The sequence below is a fragment of the Notothenia rossii genome, assembly GCF_949606895.1.
Source record: "Notothenia rossii genome assembly, chromosome: 5".
Classification (NCBI taxonomy): domain Eukaryota; kingdom Metazoa; phylum Chordata; class Actinopteri; order Perciformes; family Nototheniidae; genus Notothenia; species Notothenia rossii.
The window spans coordinates 30752239-30774975 of NC_136903.1; the positions used below are offsets into that span (position 1 = coordinate 30752239).

General features: G+C 40.6%; 1 protein-coding gene across 1 annotated transcript in view; it reads left to right on the forward strand.

Moving 5' to 3' along the window:
* LOC307041932 (hydrocephalus-inducing protein homolog) overlaps positions 1–22737 on the forward strand; it is a 49941-nt gene that overhangs the window by 24729 nt on the left and 2475 nt on the right. Inside the window, exons 7-31 of the mRNA XM_079685538.1 lie at positions 1171–1368; positions 2861–3035; positions 3804–3925; positions 6875–7002; positions 7444–7580; positions 8477–8604; positions 8726–8839; positions 10307–10387; positions 11208–11330; positions 11418–11657; positions 12636–12765; positions 13003–13140; positions 13224–13394; positions 15748–15921; positions 16680–16819; positions 17055–17129; positions 17328–17511; positions 17631–17772; positions 18081–18237; positions 18317–18410; positions 18517–18620; positions 19652–19753; positions 19879–19966; positions 20944–21047; positions 21206–21370. Coding sequence (XP_079541664.1) covers positions 1171–1368; positions 2861–3035; positions 3804–3925; positions 6875–7002; positions 7444–7580; positions 8477–8604; positions 8726–8839; positions 10307–10387; positions 11208–11330; positions 11418–11657; positions 12636–12765; positions 13003–13140; positions 13224–13394; positions 15748–15921; positions 16680–16819; positions 17055–17129; positions 17328–17511; positions 17631–17772; positions 18081–18237; positions 18317–18410; positions 18517–18620; positions 19652–19753; positions 19879–19966; positions 20944–21047; positions 21206–21370 — 3414 coding nt within the window. The remainder of the gene's footprint in view (positions 1–1170; positions 1369–2860; positions 3036–3803; positions 3926–6874; positions 7003–7443; positions 7581–8476; positions 8605–8725; positions 8840–10306; positions 10388–11207; positions 11331–11417; positions 11658–12635; positions 12766–13002; positions 13141–13223; positions 13395–15747; positions 15922–16679; positions 16820–17054; positions 17130–17327; positions 17512–17630; positions 17773–18080; positions 18238–18316; positions 18411–18516; positions 18621–19651; positions 19754–19878; positions 19967–20943; positions 21048–21205; positions 21371–22737) is intronic.

Consider the following 22737-nt stretch of genomic DNA (forward strand, 5'->3'; position numbering starts at 1 on the left):
CAGGGCCCCTTTAACGCTAGGATAGTGGCCATGATGTGAAACTCTCCTTTGTTTTAAGCTACATTATCTTGTGTTAATTCCCCATCTTGATGTACTGTCACCCTGCCATTCTTATCCTTGTTCTTCTTTGGCCATCTGTTTGCTCATCCGTGTGTGACACATTATACTTCATACAAATCTAATGACAAATCTTTGGCTAGTGATGCATTCCAACATTTTCAAAATGACAGGCCTGGGGGTACAATGACAGATGTGTTAGTAATTGCAGATGAAGATGTGTTTGCTGCATTTACAGTTTGTTTCATGATCATTAGCTTTTGCTTACTGTTCGTGTTTTCACTAGGATGTCATTTCTTTCCCATTACTTTTTATGATCAGATAATCTAATGCTGAGGGTGTATAAGGATCATTAGGATGCACATTGTATAAAGACGTTTATTAAAGGTTATGTAAAAGTTTATTTCACTCACTAGACAAAAGAAGGTGAGAGGGATCACATTAAATCTGAATGTCACTGCTTAGTTTTTCCCACTTTGGTCTTTTGTGCTCCCAATCCCTCTTTAAGTATGCAAGCCGTTGGAACCGGTTATCATTGATATTCAAAACAAGGACCTATTGATTTTTGATTTAGTTGAAATGAGCGATTCAGCAGAACATCTCACTGACCTTCCTGTCCCTTCAGCACTATTATTTCTCCTGCTTTCTTTTCTCTATTGTTGTCTCTCTCCATCCCTGTTGCCCTGTGTTCTTCTCTTGTGGTCAATTAGATTTGTTGATATAAATCAAATACTGAAACAGCTCCCCTTCATGCATGCCCAAGTGACACTCTTTGAAATCACTTTTCTTGTCATCTCTCTGTGTCTTACTTTCTTTCACTTTTAACGCTTTAAATACAAATGTCATTGTTCTCCTTATCTTCTGTTAATTTTCTTTATGAATATATTGTCATGATAATTATTATCATGAACCGCAGAGTTCAAACTGAGGCCATCATCTTGCATGCTTCTTTAGAAAGCTTTTTTTCCTGCATTGTCACCTCTATACACAGCCTTAAAGACACTAGGGGGCATGGTTTGACCAAATCCTTCTGTTTAGCATAAAGCTGATTCACATTCTTTTCAATGAGAATAAAACTGCTGACAGTTTAAAAAGCAGTGTTTTCTTCTCCAGCTGTTTGATCACAAAGGGGAGGCGGACGTGACGCTGAGGAACACTGGCAGGATGGGCTTCACATTTAACATCATATACCCCAAAAGGGAGGATGGGGAGGCAGGTGAGGAGGCAGGACAGAAGAAGGCCCTGGTAGAGGAGCAAACTGAAAACGGACAGGAAGTGAGACCAGGGCAACCCATGGTCACTCCCACTGAGGTGAGTTCATCTTTGGGCTCTTTCAACCCTTAAGGGACAATCACATATAAGTATTTTGGAAAATTCATTGATTGCTATTTTCTACATTCAGGTATACACACATAACACTTTGATTACACCCATATAAAATATAGAATACACCCCTATTGCACCCGGATTACACCCGTGACACAATTTTTATACCTGTATTACACCCTTATTATACCCATGTTACACTATTATTGCACCCATGACACACTGTTATTACACCCATATTACAACGTTTTTACACCCATATTACAATGTTTTTACACCCATATTACACTGTTGTTACACCAACATTACAAATTAATACACCACTATTACACCCATGTTACACCATTATTACACCTGTATACTTCACCAATAATATACCCATGATACAAATACACTGTAATTAAACTGGTATTACACCCATTTTACACGTGGACACAGCCTTTCAAATGACTGTATCCCCCAGGATACATAAACCATTTAGGGGTTAAGCAGCAGAGAAGTGTTCCATGTGCACAAGACGATGGAAATGTGAATAGTCTTTGGGGATTAGACCCCACCATGATATCATATATCTTGAGGGGGAGGTGCAGCCTTAAATAGAATAAGAACCCCCCCCCTGGGTATTAAGGAAGAGGTTGCTGAAGATCAGGAGTGGACTTCTAATGAGCTTAATCTTGGCACTGGGGGTGGAATGGTTGTAAGAGGGCCGCATCTATATGTCTGAAATGAAAAGGTGTGCAAAGAGAGGAGATCAGGTTGGAAGTCTGACGGTATAGGATGATTGGCTGTCAGAGATCGTTGCAAAAATGTAATTGTTCAAAGAAACCCTATAATGCTTTCGGGGTTCTCCCTTACCTGTAGTATTATGTCTTTGTGCATGTAAATGGTCTGCAAAGGCTACAATCCCAAAGTTTTTCTCCCACACACTCCCCCCCCCCCCCCCCCCCCCCCCCCCCCTGTCTGAAACGCCTCCATTGGACTGCTTTGTTTACTTCCGTAAAATAATTATATCACGATTTAAACCTCGCGCTTCAGACACATTGTTTGTTGGCGGGACATTTCCGACACATCTCCAAGCAGTTAACCAATCACAGCAGTTCCGGCCAGGTAACCAATCAGAGCAGACCGGGCTCTGGTTTCAGACAGAGGGTGAAAAGAGGTGCTGCAGCACAGGCAGCATGAGGAAAATAAAGAGCGTTTTGTATATTAAAGATGTCACAGTAGAGGCACAAAATAAAAATATGAACTTGGGAATTACCATAATACTGTACAGTATGTCCTCTTTAATCAAAAGAGTGGACGCCTTTGATAAGCCTATTAGAGACAGCTGGGGAAATGAGATAGAGAATAAATAACGTAGGCAGTCTGCTTGATTAAACTTGCGCTGAGCTTCATTTCAACAATAAGAAATGCATTTATTACATAAAAGGCTTATTTTTCATTTGTAATATTCCCTGCGTGTGTTTTGGTGCTACAGGGTTACGTTGATGCCGGTGTAGAGCAATGTCTGCATGTGCTGTACCTCCCTGGTGTCCCCGAGCTGTTTGAGAAGCGGCTCCAGCTGCAGGTGGCCTTCCTCCCGCCGCAGGACATCAGGCTGACCGGAGAGGGCGTGTTCCCAAGGATCACACTGAATCTTCCAAGAAACATGTGTATGCATGAACATGACCTCATACACACAGACATGATCATATCTCTTCGTAACTAGCCAACAAGATGAATATTTAAACAACTGTTTTCCAAATCTATAACTATGCTTAACAAAAAAAAAGCTATACCTGCGATAGAGTAGTGCAGGAAGGAATCCTAAAACATGGAAATGAGTTAGCATTTCACAACTTCCAGTTCCATTGCCTAAACAATGTCTTTGGTTAGATGCCCAAGGTCTGTTGTTAACACAAGCTGAAGAGAGATTTTCCCAAATAATTTAGATGAATAGACATCATCACAACGAACATTAGCTGCCTTTAGCTTAATGGTGGTGATGCACAGCCATGCCACCATGGAGTAGTACGTATATGCTTTTTACTTATGGCTGTTGCTTTTGCACTTCAAACCTTTTAGAAGTGGTGTTAATATGTGGAGGTTATCCTGCTGAGCAAAACATTCAAGTGTCGTAAATGTGTGTTTGCCACATATCTTATTTTTTCAATACTCCAAAATCACATTGAAAAACCCCATAGCTTTTGTTTGAGGTAGTACTTCCTGGTCGGCCTACAAAAATACCTCATCGCTGCACCACTCTGTAGACTTACTGATGTATTGTGCTTAACTGTATATTATAATTGCCCAAATGAAATGATGGTGTCAGGTGAAGCCACTGTGGCTCCTACATTATTCCTGAATAGCATGGCTCCATACCAACACATATTGAGACATATAACTTGTGTAATTGTTGTGGTGCTGTGATTCCCTTGCAGCAGATGAGTGCTACCGTGATGTGGTGCAGCAGGCCGGAGCAGTGGTGGAGGCCGACAGAGTCAAAGAGGAGCTTTTGAACGCTGGTGGACGAGCACCGACCGAGGCCAACTGCACCCCCACAGTCAGTAACTAAGATAAACATTTTATGCAATGAAACGTCATGTAGGTTACTAGTAAGCATACTTCATGTAGTGTATAATGTTTCAATATATTGTTGTAGTACAAGAGAAATTAGGGATTCTAGAGAGTAAAAGCAATCAAATTTCTCCTTAATTTACCAAAATGTGTAATTAGATAATGCATCATTAGCATATTTAAACATAACATTTCAGAAAATAATACAAGAGAAATCCTCTCCTGGAGTAAAATAAAGTGAAAATGTATTCACCCTATTCAGCCGTAGTTTACTGTCTTGCAAAATGTATGGAATTTGAATACATGTCCAAAAAGACAGTTTTCTCATACCATTTCCGTTTTTGTATACATCGAAATTCCAAAGGCCTGTTCATAATATATCTTTTCTTTTTTGAATTCATTGGCAAAATTCTTCTCATCACTGTATTTTCTCAATGATGTAGGGACTGTTAATTATGGAGTGATTTAAGGCCATATTCAGACCCCATTGTTCTCATTTCTGTTTTGCAAATGTATGCAAAGAAGCACAAACTTAAAGGTAATGCCTCATTGTGATTTAAGCATAACGTGTAGGCTAACTTGTATTTAAAAAGCATACCTGTCGACACACAATACATTATTATTTTTGGGAGGTTTCATGGTGATCTTTTATTTGAATCTTTTTCAATAATGACCTGTAGTGTTTTCCCCTTAAAAGGCTATTCATGCCATTGTAGTAAACATTCATGCTCCAAATGTATTTTGTATCCATGTGAGCATGGCAGTGCCACTACATCACTGCTGTGATTAATATTCTGAAAGGCCTTACCTGCTTCTTATCTGTGTATTGATTTCCTGGGGAGTAAACAAGAACCGTTGCATAACAATAGAGATAGCTGTTGTGAAGCTTATCCACTCAGTGTCTACTCATGGTTTGTGTGTTGCCTCAACCACATCCTGGACACTTTCATCTACATTCACCGAAGAAGTTAACGCTCTTATCTGCATATTCAACATCAGATAAAATAAAGTGTATAACAAAAAACACTTTACTTAGTGCAAGTGATCAACTGGGGGTTACCCCTAAGTTAAAATGTATGACGTTTTACAATACATATCTATACATTATAGCCTTCATCTCCCCAAAAATATCATCATATTCCAAACAAGAAATAACCATTTCTAAGTTTCATTCATTCCTATTTATATTCTATATGCTTTTAATGAGGGGTTTGTTCATACAGTATACAATTCAGGCCCTCATTTATTTAACATTGTATTCTTTTCAGTGTTTCCCCTGGGTTTACTGCCTTGGCAGGGTGCTGCTCGAAAAAAAATGTCGGCGCGCCCACATTTTTGTTATCCTCTGGAGAAGAGAGGAGCTGTGGATTATTGTTATTGATATCGTACAGTAACAAAGTATTTGTACATTAAAAAGTAATACAGTACAGTGTTACACTGGAGGCCGCTCCATCTCATCTGATCTCTGATATGAAAGCAATCGTGTTATGATCATATTGAGCTATTGGTGTGAGTCTAACATTAAACGAGCAGTCTGCTTGTCATACATTGCTGACGATACATTTTTAGAGGCAATTTGTTGAGTCACTGCCGCTAAATGCCGGTAGCATTAAGCTAGCAAGTCCTGCATTTGCCTCACATCAACAGGTTTAGACAGAACATCCAAATATCCTGAGCTAATTTACTGAATAAACCAACTCACATCTCAATGCTGTAGTTCAAAACCGCGGTAGCTGCTCCATCTGTGAGCTATTTTTAGAATGCGCACGCTACCTTCGTTGTCGCGTTCGCGCGCGTCCACCTGGGCAGGCTGTGTGTGTCCTTCTCCCGTGACGATAACGGCTTGCGGTTAAAAAATAATAATAAACGAATTTGAAACTTGGGGGGACACACAAACGGGCAGACAGCAGAGCTCGGGGCAATAAAGCTGATTTGTTTGACTTTTTTACACTTTGTTGTTCTCCTTTCCTCGCCTCTTGTCTCTGATTGTGAGCGTGAGTGTGTGTGTGAGCCCCGCCCTTCAGAAACAGAGCAGAGGGAGAATGTCAATACGCAAATCAGTGGACACTCAAACATGAACACATTGGATAAATAACATGGCGTTTAGTTTATTTAATAAAAGTGCACATGTTCAATGTGAAAAGTGACCGTAGATAGATTACTTCAGTTGAAATTTGGTGCTATATATATATATTTGTTTTAAATAAAAAACAAAAATAAAAACACCTTGAATTTCAGGCAGGGCGCGGCGCTCCTTTGGCAGGGCGCAGCGCCCCGCCAAGACAATGGTAGGGGAAACACTGCTTTTTTGTATAGATTTTGACTGATTCATGGAGTGATAAAGAGAGATATCCAAAATAACCTTTGTAAATCCCTTATAAGATAATGCTCCATTTGTACTTAATCAATGTGGGACGATTCATTGGGATCTATTCATTAAAATAAGTTGCCCTTATCACATGTATTGTTTTTCCTAAAGATGTCCTGCATGCCATTGTAATCAACGTTCATGTTCAAAATATATATTCATTCATTGTGGAAAGGAAATGGAATGGAAGCGCTACTATATCAGTGCTGAGATGAGGAAACTGGAAGGGGTTAATTGCTTACAAATGTCGCAGTTATAGGACTCATTCCTGCACCACTCTATTTAGCTTGGAATCACGACAAGGGATATTCAAATTGTCAATTTATTCCAGTAGAAATTGAATAGCATCCAGATTTGATTCTGTTCTCTATGTGTGGTGAGATTTAAAATGGGCTCTGTCTCAGGAAAATAGATTTGAAGGAACCTTGAGTTATTGTTCTCTCTGATGAGACTGGGCTGTTTAATGCTTATATAAGCCTTCAATACTTGTTTGTAACTTTTCAGTGTTTATGTACCCCTCCTTCTCTCTCCCCCCCTTGCTTTTCTCTCCTTTTCCGCTGCCTCCAGTATGAAGAGCTGCTTCACATGGAGATTGAGAGAGCGCTGGTCAAACAGAATGCTCTCGCTGTGACCGGAAGCCTGCAGGAGCGCAGAGACTCACAAGGCTCCTCCAGAAAGTGGCACAAACTTAGTCAGTAAGTTCACACACACACACACACACGCACGCACGCACACACACACACACACACACACACACACACACACACACACACACACACACACACACACACACACACACACACACACACACAGATCGAACAGATGGTCGACTCACTGGATTGAACCAAGAACTGTGTTGTAGAATTTGATAGAGTTTGGGTTAATGAGCAATATCTCACTGGGCATGTTTTGTTTTTTATCTGATGCTTGTGCAACTTGATGAATGTCACAGAGTGCATGGGCAGTTATAATTCCAAAAATTACTCAGATCCTTTACCTAAGTAAAAGTAGTGATACCACAGTGTATAATTACTCTGGAACAAGTATGATTCCTACATTCATTACTTAAGTAAAGTACAAATAAAGATTGTATCGCGTTTTTTACGTCTTCACTTCTTCCTTTTTCCATCAACCAGGTTTCCTCTTCCAGAGTATGTTTTGGATTTTGGTTATGTCATTCTCGGCCAAGTCCTCAGTCACACTGTGAATGTGACCAATACTGGAGCAGTGGCTGTGTCCTTCCAACTCAATGAAAAACCTCTAGCTGGCTCAGGTACTGTAACACAACTCTTTACTCCCTATAACATGCTGTGGCACTTTGAGTGCTTCAGCCTTGTGTCTTTTTTATGACATAACTCAGGATTCAAAAGAAAAATGGAGCAAGAAAACTGTGACAAGAAGTGTAAGTGTAAAGACAGTTGGAGAATGTGCGAGTATTGAGATAAATAGGCGACCAGTACAAAAACAACAGAGAACAAGAAAGTGAAGGAGATGGGGGGGGGGGGGGGGGGGGACAAGGAAGGGAAGAAAGAGGACACATTTGAGCACAGTAGAACAAAGAAAGCCAACAAAATAAAATAATAAAAGGATTAAGAATTCCGGTGTGGGTAAATGTTATGCTGCTGTAACACAAAACTAGTAGAATAAAATGTAATGAATAACTGATGGAACTAAATAAAATGTCTCAAAGGGCACTGGAGTGGTGAGTTAGCATTTTAACACTTCTGGTTCCCTTATCTTAAAGTCAACTGTTTTATAAAATTGTTTTTGGTACGATGCCTGAAACTAGGTCTGAGGTCAACTCAAGAGATTTTAATCAAATGCTTCAGTAAATACCCCAGTCCTGAATGTTCCTCAGAAAAACTGAGGTTGCTAAGAGACTAAATGAGACTTCTGAAATCTGAAATCACATTTACTATTTACCCCCTGGCAAATTCCTTTCACCTCAAAGCTTATTTTTGGCCATTTTCAAAAGTTCATTGGAAAATTGCCTTCGCTTTTTGTGGAAAGAACCCTTTGTTTATGCTTCCGGGGCGGCCTACAAAAAGAAGTCATCACTGCACAACTCTATATTGTGCCTGTTTTCTGTTTTAAATCATTGTGTTTTCAATTGGCTTTTTTGTTTTTTAATTTCTCTAAAGTAATTCCTCAAATGTTGCTTCTTCAAAGGATTCAGCACAGAACTGAAAAGAGTGAAAAACCTGCCCTGCGGAGAGACACAGACTTTAGCAGTCAAATTTGACCCCCAAGGATCCAACCTGAAGATGGGGGACACACAAGTTGTCATGTCAATACAGGTACACCTGGGCATAAAAAGACGTGCACAAATCATGTCATTATTGCTGTGCCATTTCTGAAAAGTGGTTTATCAGCAACACCATAATCTTTCTTCTCAGATGACTTTGTTTGGTTTTACAGGTCACAAGAGGCCCAGTGGTGCAGGTGCGTCTGTCTGCAATGGTCACTGTGCCGGCTATCACTGTTTCCACGGATACACTGCAGTTTGACACGATGCAGTGTAACATGTGTCAGGTAATACAGACTACTTTTACTGCCCATTTGATAGTACTTTGTGATATAAACATGGAGGATAGCAGCATACGCATCGATTAGCAGTATTGTGTTGTTTGCTGTAACAGCCAATCCATAAACCAATGAACATAACAAACGTAACATCAGCAATAAATTCCAAATGTGTTGAATGGCAGCGATCTGCTGACTGCTGAGAAGTTACACTAACCACTACACAGGCAATATGAATCACAACAGGAAATATCGCAGTATACATAAATAGTAAAGGTAGATGAATTGTGCATGATAAGCCAACGCCTTATTAGCATTCAGTTAGCATAACATTAGCAATCTGCCTTCTGTTTGGATAATTGTATAGTTGTCTTTGGGTCTGTAGATCTTAAGGTGGTCTAAAGATGGGCCTCTAAATATTAAACATTTTTAAATTGCAGACAGGTGTAGGCACTAACGCAGCGTCCACACGGCGGCGTGCGTTGAAGCTTGCCGGCGGGCGTGTCTGAAACTCGACCAACAACCAATCGCATGAACCTCCCGCCCCGGACACACAAGCACGCGGTTTGATTGGCTAGAGCTTGTACCGGCATATGATTTGATTGGCTGACGCTTCCGTCGAAGCTTCAAAAGTTGAACATTGCTCAACTTTTGAAGCAAGCAACGCGAGCGCGAAGCGATGCTCCCACAATGCAGTTCGGCAAAGCTTGACGTCACCCCATTCAAAGTGAATGAGCAGAAGTGTTGAAGCTTCAACGCACGCCGCCTTGTGGAAGGCCCGTACCTCCGAACACCAGATAGGCGCCAACATCGGTAATAGTGATTGGTCTATTCTTCTAGGAATTCATAAGGACAGATTTCATCAATTAACTTGGGACTTAAGGCAATAAAGGTTTAAGAAATAGCTCGGAGCAAGGCCTCTCTGGGCGTTGTAAGTAAGCAATACCATTTTAAATTGATACTAAAAGAAACAGGTAGCCATTGCAAGGAGGCCAGGCTCGGTGTAATACGGTAGTATCTCCTGGTTTGAGTTACAATCCTAGCAACAATCCTTTAGAAGGGCTGGAGGCGAGAGAGACATGTTTTACTGATGCCAGGGAGGAGGGAATCACACCTGCCTAATCTACTGGTATTGCATGCTGGGATACATGTTTTTTTAATTGTTGGGTTTTTCCCCCCCTCATTTTAATGATATAAACAAAATGGAATGTATATGGTTTTATATTCTGACATTGTATTAAAAATGAATACGTTTTTTGAAACCTTATAATATTTGTATGGTGTTTTTTTACACAGATATTTGCGTTCTCTAATGACTTCAGAGCAATTTTCTTTCAAGAGACATTAAAAAAAGACTAAAAACTAAGATACGTTTGTTTTTGCTCAAGCAATTTGAAGGCCATGTATTACCTGCATATCAGTTCTGTCTGAAAACATACGCTGTGCTGAGTTTCTTGTTATTGTCCTCCTCATCAGATGAAGACAATACAGCTGTTTAATCATGAGTCCATGCCCTGCTGCTGGACCATAGCTGAGGAGTGGACGCCTCTCAAAAAGGTACGGCATTTGTCAATTTATGGAAATTTCAATAAACTTTTACAACTTGTTTTGTATTTTCATTTTCAGGTAACTACTACTACTACTACTACTACTACTACTACTACTACTACTACTGTACATGGCATCTAGGGCTGCACAATTCATCAACATTTCAATTTGAAATGTGCAATATCCAGCCTGCAGGGGGCCAAATATGTGTTAAAATACATATTTACAAATTGTAGTATTGTGAAGCCACATCTTTTTTTTATATCCTACAAATCTAATTCTACTGGCTTGACTAAATATATTTGTTTGAGTAGGGATCCTCTTAAATAAAATCACACCATGATCATTTAAACATTCTTCTTAAAGATGATTCCACTAATGACGCCAAAATAATAAATTCTTCCAATGTTGTAAATCATATCACAATCGCAACATCATTCCAATTATTTCCTTATTTTTTCTAACATCTTTATATTTAGGAAAACTAAACTACCATCTTACTGAGATAGTACTGAGAAATAGTTGCAATAGTGTGAAACGTGCCTCACCCTATCAGTTTCTTTATTACATTCCATTCCATTAATGCACCCAATGCAAACAATGTCTTGTTCATTTGAGTTAAGTGAAGTCCTAGCCAACCCTCCAAGTTCTGTACAATGTAAACAAAGCTACCTCTTATTTCTTCACGGCTTACCACTAATAGTTTTATTTCTTACAATCTATCTTCTTTGACTGTGTTTATGTATGCACCCTATACACCAAGGACAATTCCTTCTATGTGTTAACCTGCTTAGCAATAAACCTGTTTCTGATTCTGATTCTTGCTCAGCGTAAAAAGGTCTCTCAGGAGCATCAACCTCCTCAAGAGGTGTTTAAGGCAATCCCCAGTTCTGGCCTGCTGTCCCCTGGTGAACGAGTCAACGTCCAGATAAAGTTCAGCCCTGCTGATGGGGTAAGGAGCTTAACGGATTCAACCACGATACATATCAGAGTATCGTGGCATTACATGGTTGATGACCTACTGTCCTTGTCTTTGCAGCTTGCCTACAACAGGCAGCTAGCGGTCCATGTGGCTGAGAGCTCCAAGCAGGTGTTCATCAGAGTTCAGGGGCAAGGTGAGGAGCCAAGGCTGGAGTTCTCCCAGTCGGAGCTGGAGCTGGGGCCCTGCCTGTCTCTCAACACTGAGGTTGAAGCAGAGGTCACAGTGAGAAACCCCTGCTCATTCCCCATCGAGTTCTACTCCCTGGAGTTCGACACGCAGTACCTCGAGGAAGAAAAGGTAGCTCTCCTCTGTAAGAATGGAATGGATAAGAAAAAGAGAAAAGTGACCATAACCAATTCTTACTTTTAAACCATTTCGTGAAGAACATTTTGATCAGAAATCAGAAAACAAACAATACAAGTAAAGAGAAGTGTTTACACATTGTTTACCACCATCCATTCGGCCCAACTCTCCTCAGGTCTGCATATACATGTCTGAACTCCAAAAACAGCGCCACCTTAAGTTAAAGATAGACGTGAAAGCTGTTACTTTCTGCCCGGTGTGACCTACTGTATAAGACCTTCATAATGGATCACTAATATGACACTTAAATCTATTATATTGGTTATATGTTAATAGAGTGGCTATGGGTAATACAACTTGGAAATTAGTTAGCATTTTACCATTTTCGTTTCCTTTATCATAAAGTCAATGTTTTTTTGAAAGTGTATTTGTTTAGATACCTGAAATAAGGTTTATTAAATACCGTAATGACACTGCTAAACATCATCAATCTGAACATTAGCGTCTTTAGCTTAGCGGTCTTGACTTGAAGTCATGCAACCTTGATTTTGTTACTTTATAGCCAACGTTAACTTATTACCAATGCCAATTGCATTTACAAAAGACAATACGTGGAGATTATCCTGCTCAGCATGCACGTATCATGACCAGTTTTTTTGCCTGATGTCTTTTTTTCAGCAATATACTCAAATCCAGTGGAAAAATCCCATGGCTTTTTGTTGAGGGAGCCCTTGCGATGCTAAATCACTGCACCACTCTGTAGATAGGATTTAGCTCCAAGAATACTTAACACATGTCACTGAAAGTTCATCTTAGCTTGTATCAGACAAACTTAGCGCGTCCCTCCTTGAGATGCCCTCTCTTTTCCTTGTGTCCTCACCTGGCCCCTCATAACATTGAATTTGTCTGTTCCTTTGTGTCTTTTCCTGTCCAAATTCCCCTCCCTCTCCCCTCCCCCCTAATTCCATGTAGATCCTGCATCTGATGCAGGGTTATGATGAGAACAACATGTTACTGCTGCCTCCCCGAGCCCCTGGAGAAAGTCTGACCTCAGAACTGCTCGACTACTACAAGGAGTACTGCTCCCAGCTGAAAGATGACGGTAGCTTCAGGCACCCACGTTCATTAAGCACTGACATTGTTGTCTATCTGTCACCAAAGTACTCAGGAACATAAGGATAAAACACAACACAGAAACAAATGATTGGGGTAATACTGGACACTTCACCCTTATGTAGGATACCTAGTTACGTAGGATTTAGCACTTTTCAGCAGGAAACCTACTGATTCAAAGACTGTTTGCATACCTGTTTTAATCTAAACTACCTGTGTGTTGCAGAGCCTAATGAAGATGAAAAAGAAGCTGAGATGGATGACACACACAAGAATAAAAAGACATTGAGACAAAACGATGCCCATACAGCAGAGAGCAAATTGGAAGAAACCCAAACTGTAACTGTGAAACCAGCTGAGTTACGTGAGTACAACCTGTTTATAAGCAGAACCTGAAAGTATATGACCTTCTCTTCATAATTCACCGTTATTTCTGTGTGATTTCAGTTGTTTCAGAGATGACCAAAGAGCGATGCAGTGGGAGACTGGGGCAGTTGGAGATGACCCCCGTCTCCAGAGCAATCGCCCGCCACATGTGTGTCGATCTGTCACCTGAGGGTCTGGCTGCAAGCAACCGCAGAGGCATTGCTATTGTTGTATATGGAGCCCCACTGATAGGTAAAGCGATTCAGTCATTATTTAACAGTAGATTCCAGTGGCGGAGTGTCCGTGCCAATTTTAGGGATTTTAACACATTTTAGTTCAGTTTAAAGTCACTGTGCAAAGAACATAAAATACTATAGTTTATATTTGTTTGTTTGGTCAGTTACCTAGTTATAATATTATAAAATTACATTATAAAAAACTGAAAATGATGTTAACTTTGGCTCAAGTTAAAGCACAGTCTTTGCTGAAACACTATTGCAAATGGTGAAATGTTCATAGACCTTCAGAGGGGGGCGACAGACGATCCAAGCTTCAAGTGTTACAGGGGCACTGGCCCGTGTTTGCCCCACTCTAGAACCACCAATGGTAGGCACTGTAATGCAAATCAGGTAAAATGACACCTAATAAGCAGAATCTGCATACTTTAGTTAAACATTTGAATATGGGCTCAGAACAGTCTCATAATGCACAAAGAAAGAATTCACACTTGTATTTCATGATCCGCAAAAGGATTCACACTTGTATTTCCGGATTTTTGTTTTTCAATGCACACATAGTGTTCCGTTTCATATACATGTAAATACAATCCAAATACAGAAAAAAGTTTTAAATGTGTATTTTTTATCCACACATATTTGTTTTCCGTTTAAAACCTCTGAACCTGCAAACACAAACCGCTTTCTGTGCATGGATCGCTGTGCATTCGTGTGTGGGTTTTTTGAGACTCCCCTGACGGTCAGCCGATTCGTACTTTTAATTTTTTCTATCTATAGCCAATCAGATGTCTCCTCAATTCTAAGCCAATCACATGAGCGCGCCCCCACGAGGGTAGATTTCTTGCGTTCATGACGTAGCACTTCATGTACGCATTTTGCGCAGTCCGGAGCTGACAGGTCCATGGAGCCTGCCTGCAGGTGCTAATCTCAGGACACCTCCACTCTCAGTACAGGAAATGCACGCAAATACAAGCCTTTATATTATTATGGTACAGCGCCACTTTCTGAACCATTGATGAATGCTTGTGTGTACACAAAAACGGCAGGCAAAACCATTTTAAATGTGTGTTTCCTGTATGGCAAATACAGAGCTGCTTTATTTATGTCTGTATTAAGTTGTTGTGAGTGTGGAGGGAGCAGCTACAGGTTAGCTTAGCCTAATCGATCAGTGCACTACGAGGCCAGTGCTAGACAGTGAACTGTCAACGGGGGGGAGCCCCGCCAGTCATTATCGGCCGATATTCACTCTTAATAGTTTGATCGGTGCTCTCTATAAAGGCCGATCAGGAGAGCTGGATCTGATCGATATGGACATAAACGCGAGTGAAGTGTAACCGGACGCGAGAGAGAGATCAGATCAGCTGCTGAGTCTGATGGAGACACGCAGCGCCATATAGACTGCGCTGGAGACACGCAGCTCTGCATGATCACCTGATGCTCCGCCCTCTGTTTAGCGAGCTGACCGGACTGCGCAAAATGCGTACATGAATTGTAATGAACGCAAGAAATCATACCCTCGTGGGGGCGCGCTCATGTGATTGGCTTAGACTGGAGGAGACATCTGATTGGCTATAGATGAGAGAAATTACAAGTACGAATCGGGTGAGCGTCAGGGGAGTCTCAAAAAACCCACACACGAATGCACAGCGATCCGTGCTCAGAAAGCGGTTTGTGTTGCAGGTTCAGGGGATTTAAACGGAAAACAAATGTGTGTGGATAAAAAATACATATGTAAAAAAAAATTATGGGTTTGGATTTTATTTACATGTATGAAACGGAACACATTTGTCTGTGCATTGAAAAACAAAAGTGTGGATCCGGAAATACAAGTGTGAATCCTTTTGCGGATCATGAAATACAAGTGGGAATCCTTCTGTGTGCATGTGTGTATTATGAGACTGTTCTGAGCCCATCTTTAAGGGGCGTGCTCATTATTCCTATTGTTCAATGTCAATGCGCAGAAGGTGCGTTTAAATGCGAGAAAGACGCCGTCGCTCCCAAGCGGCTATTTTTCTGGCAGCGACAGCCGAACACAAAGTTAAAACTATTCCAGCTTTTGGAAAACAGCAGCTAGTACCACTTGTCATGTGACAAGGAACTACCTTAGCTCCCGTTAATATCAGTCTACCGCAAATATGGAGAAGTTTAATTTAGTGGGGGTCTATCGTTACCCTCATTTTACCAAATGGCACAATACACGACAGACGGATAGTTAAGTGTTACAGCTTTGCAGGTAGGTTGTGTCATCTTAGAAAAGCAAATCATTATTCACCATACTCAATAAACACAAATATTTGCCATATACACCGTGCTGTCTATGCTCTGTACATCTTAAAGTGATGTGTGTGTGTCCCGTTTCCCTTCTTCAGGTCGGGGCAGCACAGTGGCTGCTCTGGCCCGTCACTACGGAGGGGCGAGCCTGAGTGTTGATGCCGTGGTGACAGCGATGCTCCTGAACGGCACCTCTCCTGTTAGCCTGACCGCAAGACGACTCTACGATCAAGCTGCTGAAGAGTATGCTGAGAAGAAGGCCGAGGAGGCTGGTAAGAAGAGTAGATAGTGCAGGCAGTGAAAAACCAATGCATTTTTTATCATTATGTATTTGTTTTATGAAATTGCAGTAGTCTCGAGTTAGTTCAGGCAGGTATTTCAAGATTACAATGTAAAACACTTGTAGCTGCTGTTTGTTTTTATTTACTTATGTATCTATTTATTTGTTTGTTTTTTTGTTTATATGAACTCTGTTAATTGACAACAGCAATGATAAGCGGTTTGGAGAAAATAACAGAAACAGCCAGCTTTGTCATACTTCACATTACAAACATAAAAACATCACCCTTTACGTCTAAATACAAATAAATTAATAACAAATGTAAACAAGAAAATGGGATCTAAGTACACGATTTCCGGGAATGCATTTTTGTTTGCATAGTAAAAAAAAAGGCCTCCACATCTTTATAAACTGCTTGGAAGAGCTTTTCAATGTTGAGCTGCATTTTATACAAGATCTACAAATGTAGTTATTAATTATTCCTATTGTAGATAAGTGGCTTGTGATGGCAGCCAGTGTTTCCATACTGCCAATGTCCTTAAACAAAGCATTGAATCACAAAGCGCTTCACATGATGGCTCAGGATCTACATTAAAAGACGTGCATGCACTTATCAGCATTGTGCTTGTAATCATTACAAATCCTTTATAGTCACACAGGACACTTCTGCAGAAGAGCATAGCCTTCTGTCTAGATTGCCAAATAACAGTGAAACTAAATATTTACATCTGCCTTTGCTTCTGTCTGCAGCACATCTTCTAGCCTCTGTCCCAGATCCACAGTCAGCTCCAGCTTCACTTGATACTGCGGAAAACAGCGAGGACAGCTGCAGTCAAAATGAATCCAACGCTCCTCAGGAGACTGAAAACACCCACTTTGCCCTTTGTCTGGTACATTTTATTAAATGCTCTGCTTTGTTCTGGTGTTACTTATGTTACCTTTAACTGATGTAGTCCTGGTTGGTCATTTTAAAATAAGTGTGAAAATGTTTCCCTCTGTATATTGAAGGAATTAAACTAAGCTATTTTAACTTCAGGTACAAAAGTATTATACTGTATACTGTACCATTGTAAATACTTTGTTTAAATTTAATTCAATGAAATATTTGGTGTGGTTTTGTTTCAGGGGGGAGATGTGACCACACTCTGCAATCTCCTGCCTGAACAGCTACTGGTTGATGTCCTTGCAGAAAGATTTCAGGTAAGTTGACTGTTTTTAAAACATGATACATAAACATATACAAAATAGCTCACAGCTATTTCTGAACATATCAGGTATGTATTGTGTGTTATACCTAAAACAGGCAGGGTTTTATTTGTATTTGCCTTGTGTAATCTCATGTTTGTTCTCTTTGTCTTCTCATTGTCGTTGCTGCTGGGCCTGCTGTGGTGATAACAGCTGAGCGACTGTCACCGTGGCATCGTAATGGACGGCCTGCAGTCTGTATACACTCAGTCAGCAGCCAACACGCTGCAGGCTGTTCTGAAGGCTCTCAATAACCGCAAACACATCTACACAGTCAACCTGTCGGACTCCTACACTGCCCTGCAGGCACGGGAGAGAGCACAGAGAGAAACTGAGGGTAAAAAAAGTCCCAAATGATTTTGCAGAGAACAAAGAGTTATTGTGTAAATATGTTCTATTTAGAACGGTTTGTAGCAATATAGAATATATGTGGAAGTGTCTGTGTGTGTCCTTCAGAGGCTCTGCAGAAAGAGATATTTGACAGGAAGGAGCAGTGGCTGCAGGAGCTGGATGAGGAGGAGTATGATGCTCTGCCAGAGGAAGACAAGGAGCAAATTGCCCGGCACCACATAGAGAACCGCAGACAGCAGAAAGTCAGGTACTGGAAGACAGCCCAACACATAGACTGGTGCAGTCATGACGTATTTAAGTAATCAGAGCTGGAAAATGTCATGGCACGGGCCCCCTCGATAAAAAGCAATATGATATTTTCATGAAGTTTTGAAATATTGCAGGAAATAAGATCTCAAGACTCATTCCTTCATCTTAAGAATCTCCTCCAGTTTCCATGCCCCCTCTCGAGTCTAGCTCACAATTATTTAACTGTTAAGGACCCGTTTTAGACGCAGCTTTGACTAAATAGTCATAATCATACCATAAACGTGTCTTTTTGTGCCTGTGTGTAAGGGAGCTGGAGCATATACTGAAGGAGGAGGAAGAACAGAGGCAACAGGAGGAGATGAAAAGGTTGAGAGAAGAAGAGTTGAAGAAGAAGAGCAAAAAGGGTGGAAAGAAGGATGTTAAAGAAACTTCGAGGAAGAAGAGCCTGCTGGAGGGAAAGCAGGTCTGTATACATATTCAATATATTCATATAAAATACCAGTCGCTGATTGCTTGAATTATTTGTTTTATTTCCCCTCCAGTCAACAGATGGGTTGAATGGGAACACAATGTCTCCCAGTAACAACTCAAAAGAATCCCTGGTTGATGCAAAAGAGCAACATCATCTAAATGAAGGTGAAAGCCACTGCAAAGAATCCCTTTTTGTTTAATGCTAGATACTTTTATTGTTCAATATCTGCAATCTGGTATCGCTGAAATATGGTCCTTTTCTCTACTACAGTGCATCAAAGCAAAGAGGCGGATGATTTACAAAAGCAGACAGAAGAAACCAAAGCATTAAACACAGAGTCTCCCCAACCCGCAGACAAGGTGGACAGAGAAAAGGTAGGTTTCCTTCTCAGTAAATTCAACCCACACTGTATCCTATTCTAGCTACTGTAGGGATGGGTACCGAGCCCCGGTATTAAACGGGCCCGTGGCGGAATTATTAAAGACCGTGGTACCGTTAAGCTCCAACATTATCAGTCTTTTTATCAATACTGGAGACATTTAAAAAAGATATGTCATATGTATTATTGCTACATAAATATTATATTGCAGTTTTAGTGTCGCCAACTCCGTTTCTAATATGCAATAAGACTACAAAATGCGTCTATGATGCATTTTCGATCTTTCCAATCCAGACGAGAGATCTGTCTCTCCTGTCTGTGTGTGTCTGCTACATGCAGCAACACACACACACGGCGGAGATGGCGGAGAGAAAGCGCTCCTCCGAGGTGTGGTTGAATGTTACGTGTCTCGATGTGAACAAAGCTCGTTGCCAAAAGTGCAATAAGAGTTTAGCATGTAAGGGCGGTAACACGAGCAATTTGTTTAAACATTTAGCAAAAGTGCACCACATTCAGACGGAGGAATGCACCGGGTTCGACTGTCTTTCTAGTAGCTCCGTAGCCTCATCCACGAGTAACTTTTCCACGTCAGCTATGTTATGTTTATTGTCTACCTCGATCTTCCTCCAGAAGAACCGTTGCAGCATACCTGTCTGCCCCACCTGTGTTGCTCTGTACCACTGTATTTTTGCAGTAAATACTTGTTTTTTGTTTGTTTTTTACAGTTCTGTAAGTTCACATTATTTACAATTTGTTTAGTTAATTTACCTTTTTTTTTCTTCAAAAGAACCGATAAGAGTACCGTTAAAGGACCGGATCGATAAGCGTTATCGATAAAAGTAGTAGTACCATTAAAACCTTAACGATACCCATCCCTAATTTTAGGTTATCTGTTCAGTACAGGATAATAAGAGCTAGGAGGCTTACCTTGAAAATGTAATTTGTTCTCTCTCTGATATCTGTATTTATAGTCTAATGACATTTAATATTAATTAGGCCAACTGTATGTGTGTGATTGGATCTCAGAGTGCAGACACTGCAGAGATGAAGAGGCTGAAAGAAGAAAAAGAGTTGAAGAAAAATAAAAAGGTGGGAGAGCGAGATAATAAAGTTTCTGGTGGGAAGGAGGTCAGTATACACCACCTTCAGTGATTTAACTGTATACTGTACATCTCAACCAGATTCCACACAATCACATACACTGTTCGCCAATCGGTTAGTATTTCAATATTCTATTCCATTTTTTTCTCCAGTCGACCCTGATGGATGTTCCTCTGATGTCTAAAGAGACGCTGGTGGATGCAAAAGAGCAACCTCAGCTAAATGAAGGTGCCAGCAAATGTAAGGAATCCAGAATAGTTTAAGCTCACAGCTTACTTACAAGGCTTACACTTTTATAAACAAACACGAAAGCTCTCTAAACACAAGATTGACTCCTGATATCCTGTTGTCTAACTAATTAATAACCATAAGTTGAGGATATCTTTTATCATCAATGTCCAGCCTCGCGGAAACAGTATCCTGCTTATTACACAGCTATTTACAAAATACAAAAACTGCCGAATTGACTCACAATTTTGATGTCAAAAAATTACATTAAGACAATTATTGGGGAAATAATCCTATTGCTTCCGCTAAGGAAAAATAGTCTTTTCAACTGCAAAGCAACGGCTAGATCTGCGGCGGCAGGAACATAACTCAAAATGACGGCAGCAGTGATCTAGGATTTGTATTCACATCATTTTTTTGCTTTAAGTCTTTAATCACTAAGTTTGCCCAAACCTTGTTCCCTTTAGTATTTACTTCCTGTATATCCTCTTCTTCTGATTTCTCTGTTATCCAGCTTTCTATCTCTTTTAACCTCTTTCCTATTCCGTGTTTTTACTGGAGACAGTTTAGTCATCAAGGAATCAAAGGTTTTGTGCTCTCCATAAATATAATAAGGAATTTGGAAAAGTGTTTCATGGTGTTATCTGATGTTAAACTGATCGGACTTCTTTCTGCAGATTGATATGGCTGCACATCGTCCTAAATTCAAAGCAGCTTTATAAAAGTGTGCTATAAAGAAATAACAAACCTCTGGATATCAAGTATTCAACCAAGCTGCGTAATAATGAGTGATAACTGCTTCCGTACAGCAATAAGGGCATCCAGATAGATACACAAAATAACACACGTAGTTTAGGAATGTATTCTAATTAAGATTGTTCACAACATAGCCTATAGCCCATTCCACTTATAGCCAAGATCATAATAACTAAGTATTGTGTGTGTTATCATATCTATGTATTATAATTGATCCTCTTTCCTAATACTAGTGCCTCAAAGTAAAGAGGCTGATCCTTCACCTAAGAAGACAGAAGAAGCCAAGCGATTACAAGCAGAGAGTCCTAAACCTGTGGACAAGCCAAAGGGAGATACAGTGAGTTTATTACTTTCTTTTAAGATAATCACAGACATAATGGGCAGAACTGGAAGAAGTATTTAGATCTTATACTTAAAGAAAATTCCCTAAACATTTGTAAATGTTGTTTAATTTTTAGCAATACCCTTATTATTTCTACAATCCTCCCTATCCAGTCTGTAGAGGATGAGCTGCAGTCTCAGTTCAGTGCGTATGAGAAGATCCAGGAGCAGGTGGAGCACATCCTGCAGCACTGGGACCGAGCCCAGAGCTTGTTGCTGCTCCCGCTCCCCACTGAAGAAGCCCCCCTGTCGTCAGAGGACACCGCAGCAGAGAAACATGTGAGTTTGCTGACTGTCGGTTTAGAGTTGTCTATTACAGTATGCTTCAATACAGACATATGTATTTGTGTATGCTGACCCAGAAGTTCGCATCAGAAGGGCTCGACTAAAAGCATAAGGATTTTCTTTGTATTTCCAAATACTGCAGACATTTTTTTTTGCTCTTTGGCAAACTCACAATGATTCCAGTTCATCGGCTTACCACTCTGAAATAGAGAGATGTGTGGAATCGTGTGATTTTAACCATCTTGTGCTGAATGTGAAGGAGATGGTGTGGAACCCAAAGGCAGTGGGCGACCTTAAGCCGGTGGTTATCCACCATGAACCCATAGCTCCTACAAGTACCTTGGTGTCCATATAGATAGTACACTCAGCTGGAGGGTGCATGTTGAAGGTCTGTGCTCTAGACTTCAACAGCGGTTGTATTTCTTGCGTAGACTCTGGGCTTTCGGAGTCGAGCAGAGGTTCATGTTACTGTTTTATCATGCAGTGTTGGAGAGCATCATAAGGTATGGTATCACTGCCTGGTATGGTAACTTGACAGTGCAGTCAAAGTCACAGATCGTTCGCCTGGTACAGACTGCTTTGAAAATGATGGAGGTCAAAAAACATCCATCTCTCCAAAACATATATGAGCATTCCATTATTAGACAGGCACAAAACGTACAACCTAAAATTCCAGCTCCTACCTTCTGGTAGAAGATTCAGGGATCCCAAGAGCAGGCTGAACAGCAATAAGCACTCATTCCTGCCTATGTCCATTAAGCTTCTTAACACTCACATGTGATGTAATATACTTTTAAATGTTGGCCATGAGGGTTGTGCAATAGGTCACCATTGTCAGTCGGTGCGTCTGCGTAATTTGTTGTGCAAACAGTGCATGAGTGATGATATGTGTATGTATTTTAATTTTTATTATGTTTGTATATGTACATGTATGCGGAACTGCAGGACAGAGTCTGTTACGTCCCCACTAAGACCTACAGTAACACACAACAACCAAGACATGAGGGAGTCAGCGTAAATGTTAACAAAATGTTTATTCCTTTTACAACCAAGAATACTGACCACAAATGCTCTTTAAGTGAGGAGGAGGAGGAGGAGGAGGAGGAGGAGGAGGAGGAGGAGGAGGAGGAGGAGGAGGACCCAAGTTCCCATCAACAAAAACTTGTGGGTTTGCTATCCTGGCTCCAAAATGGTGGAATGAGCTCCCCATTGAAATCAGGACAGCAGATAGCTTGCACATCTTCCGGCGCAGACTGAAAACTCATCTCTTTCGACTCCACTTCGAGCGATAGAATTACTAACAAATAACTGCTGACAAAGCGCTTATATACTAATAAAGGACTGGCTTATCTAAAGCCAGT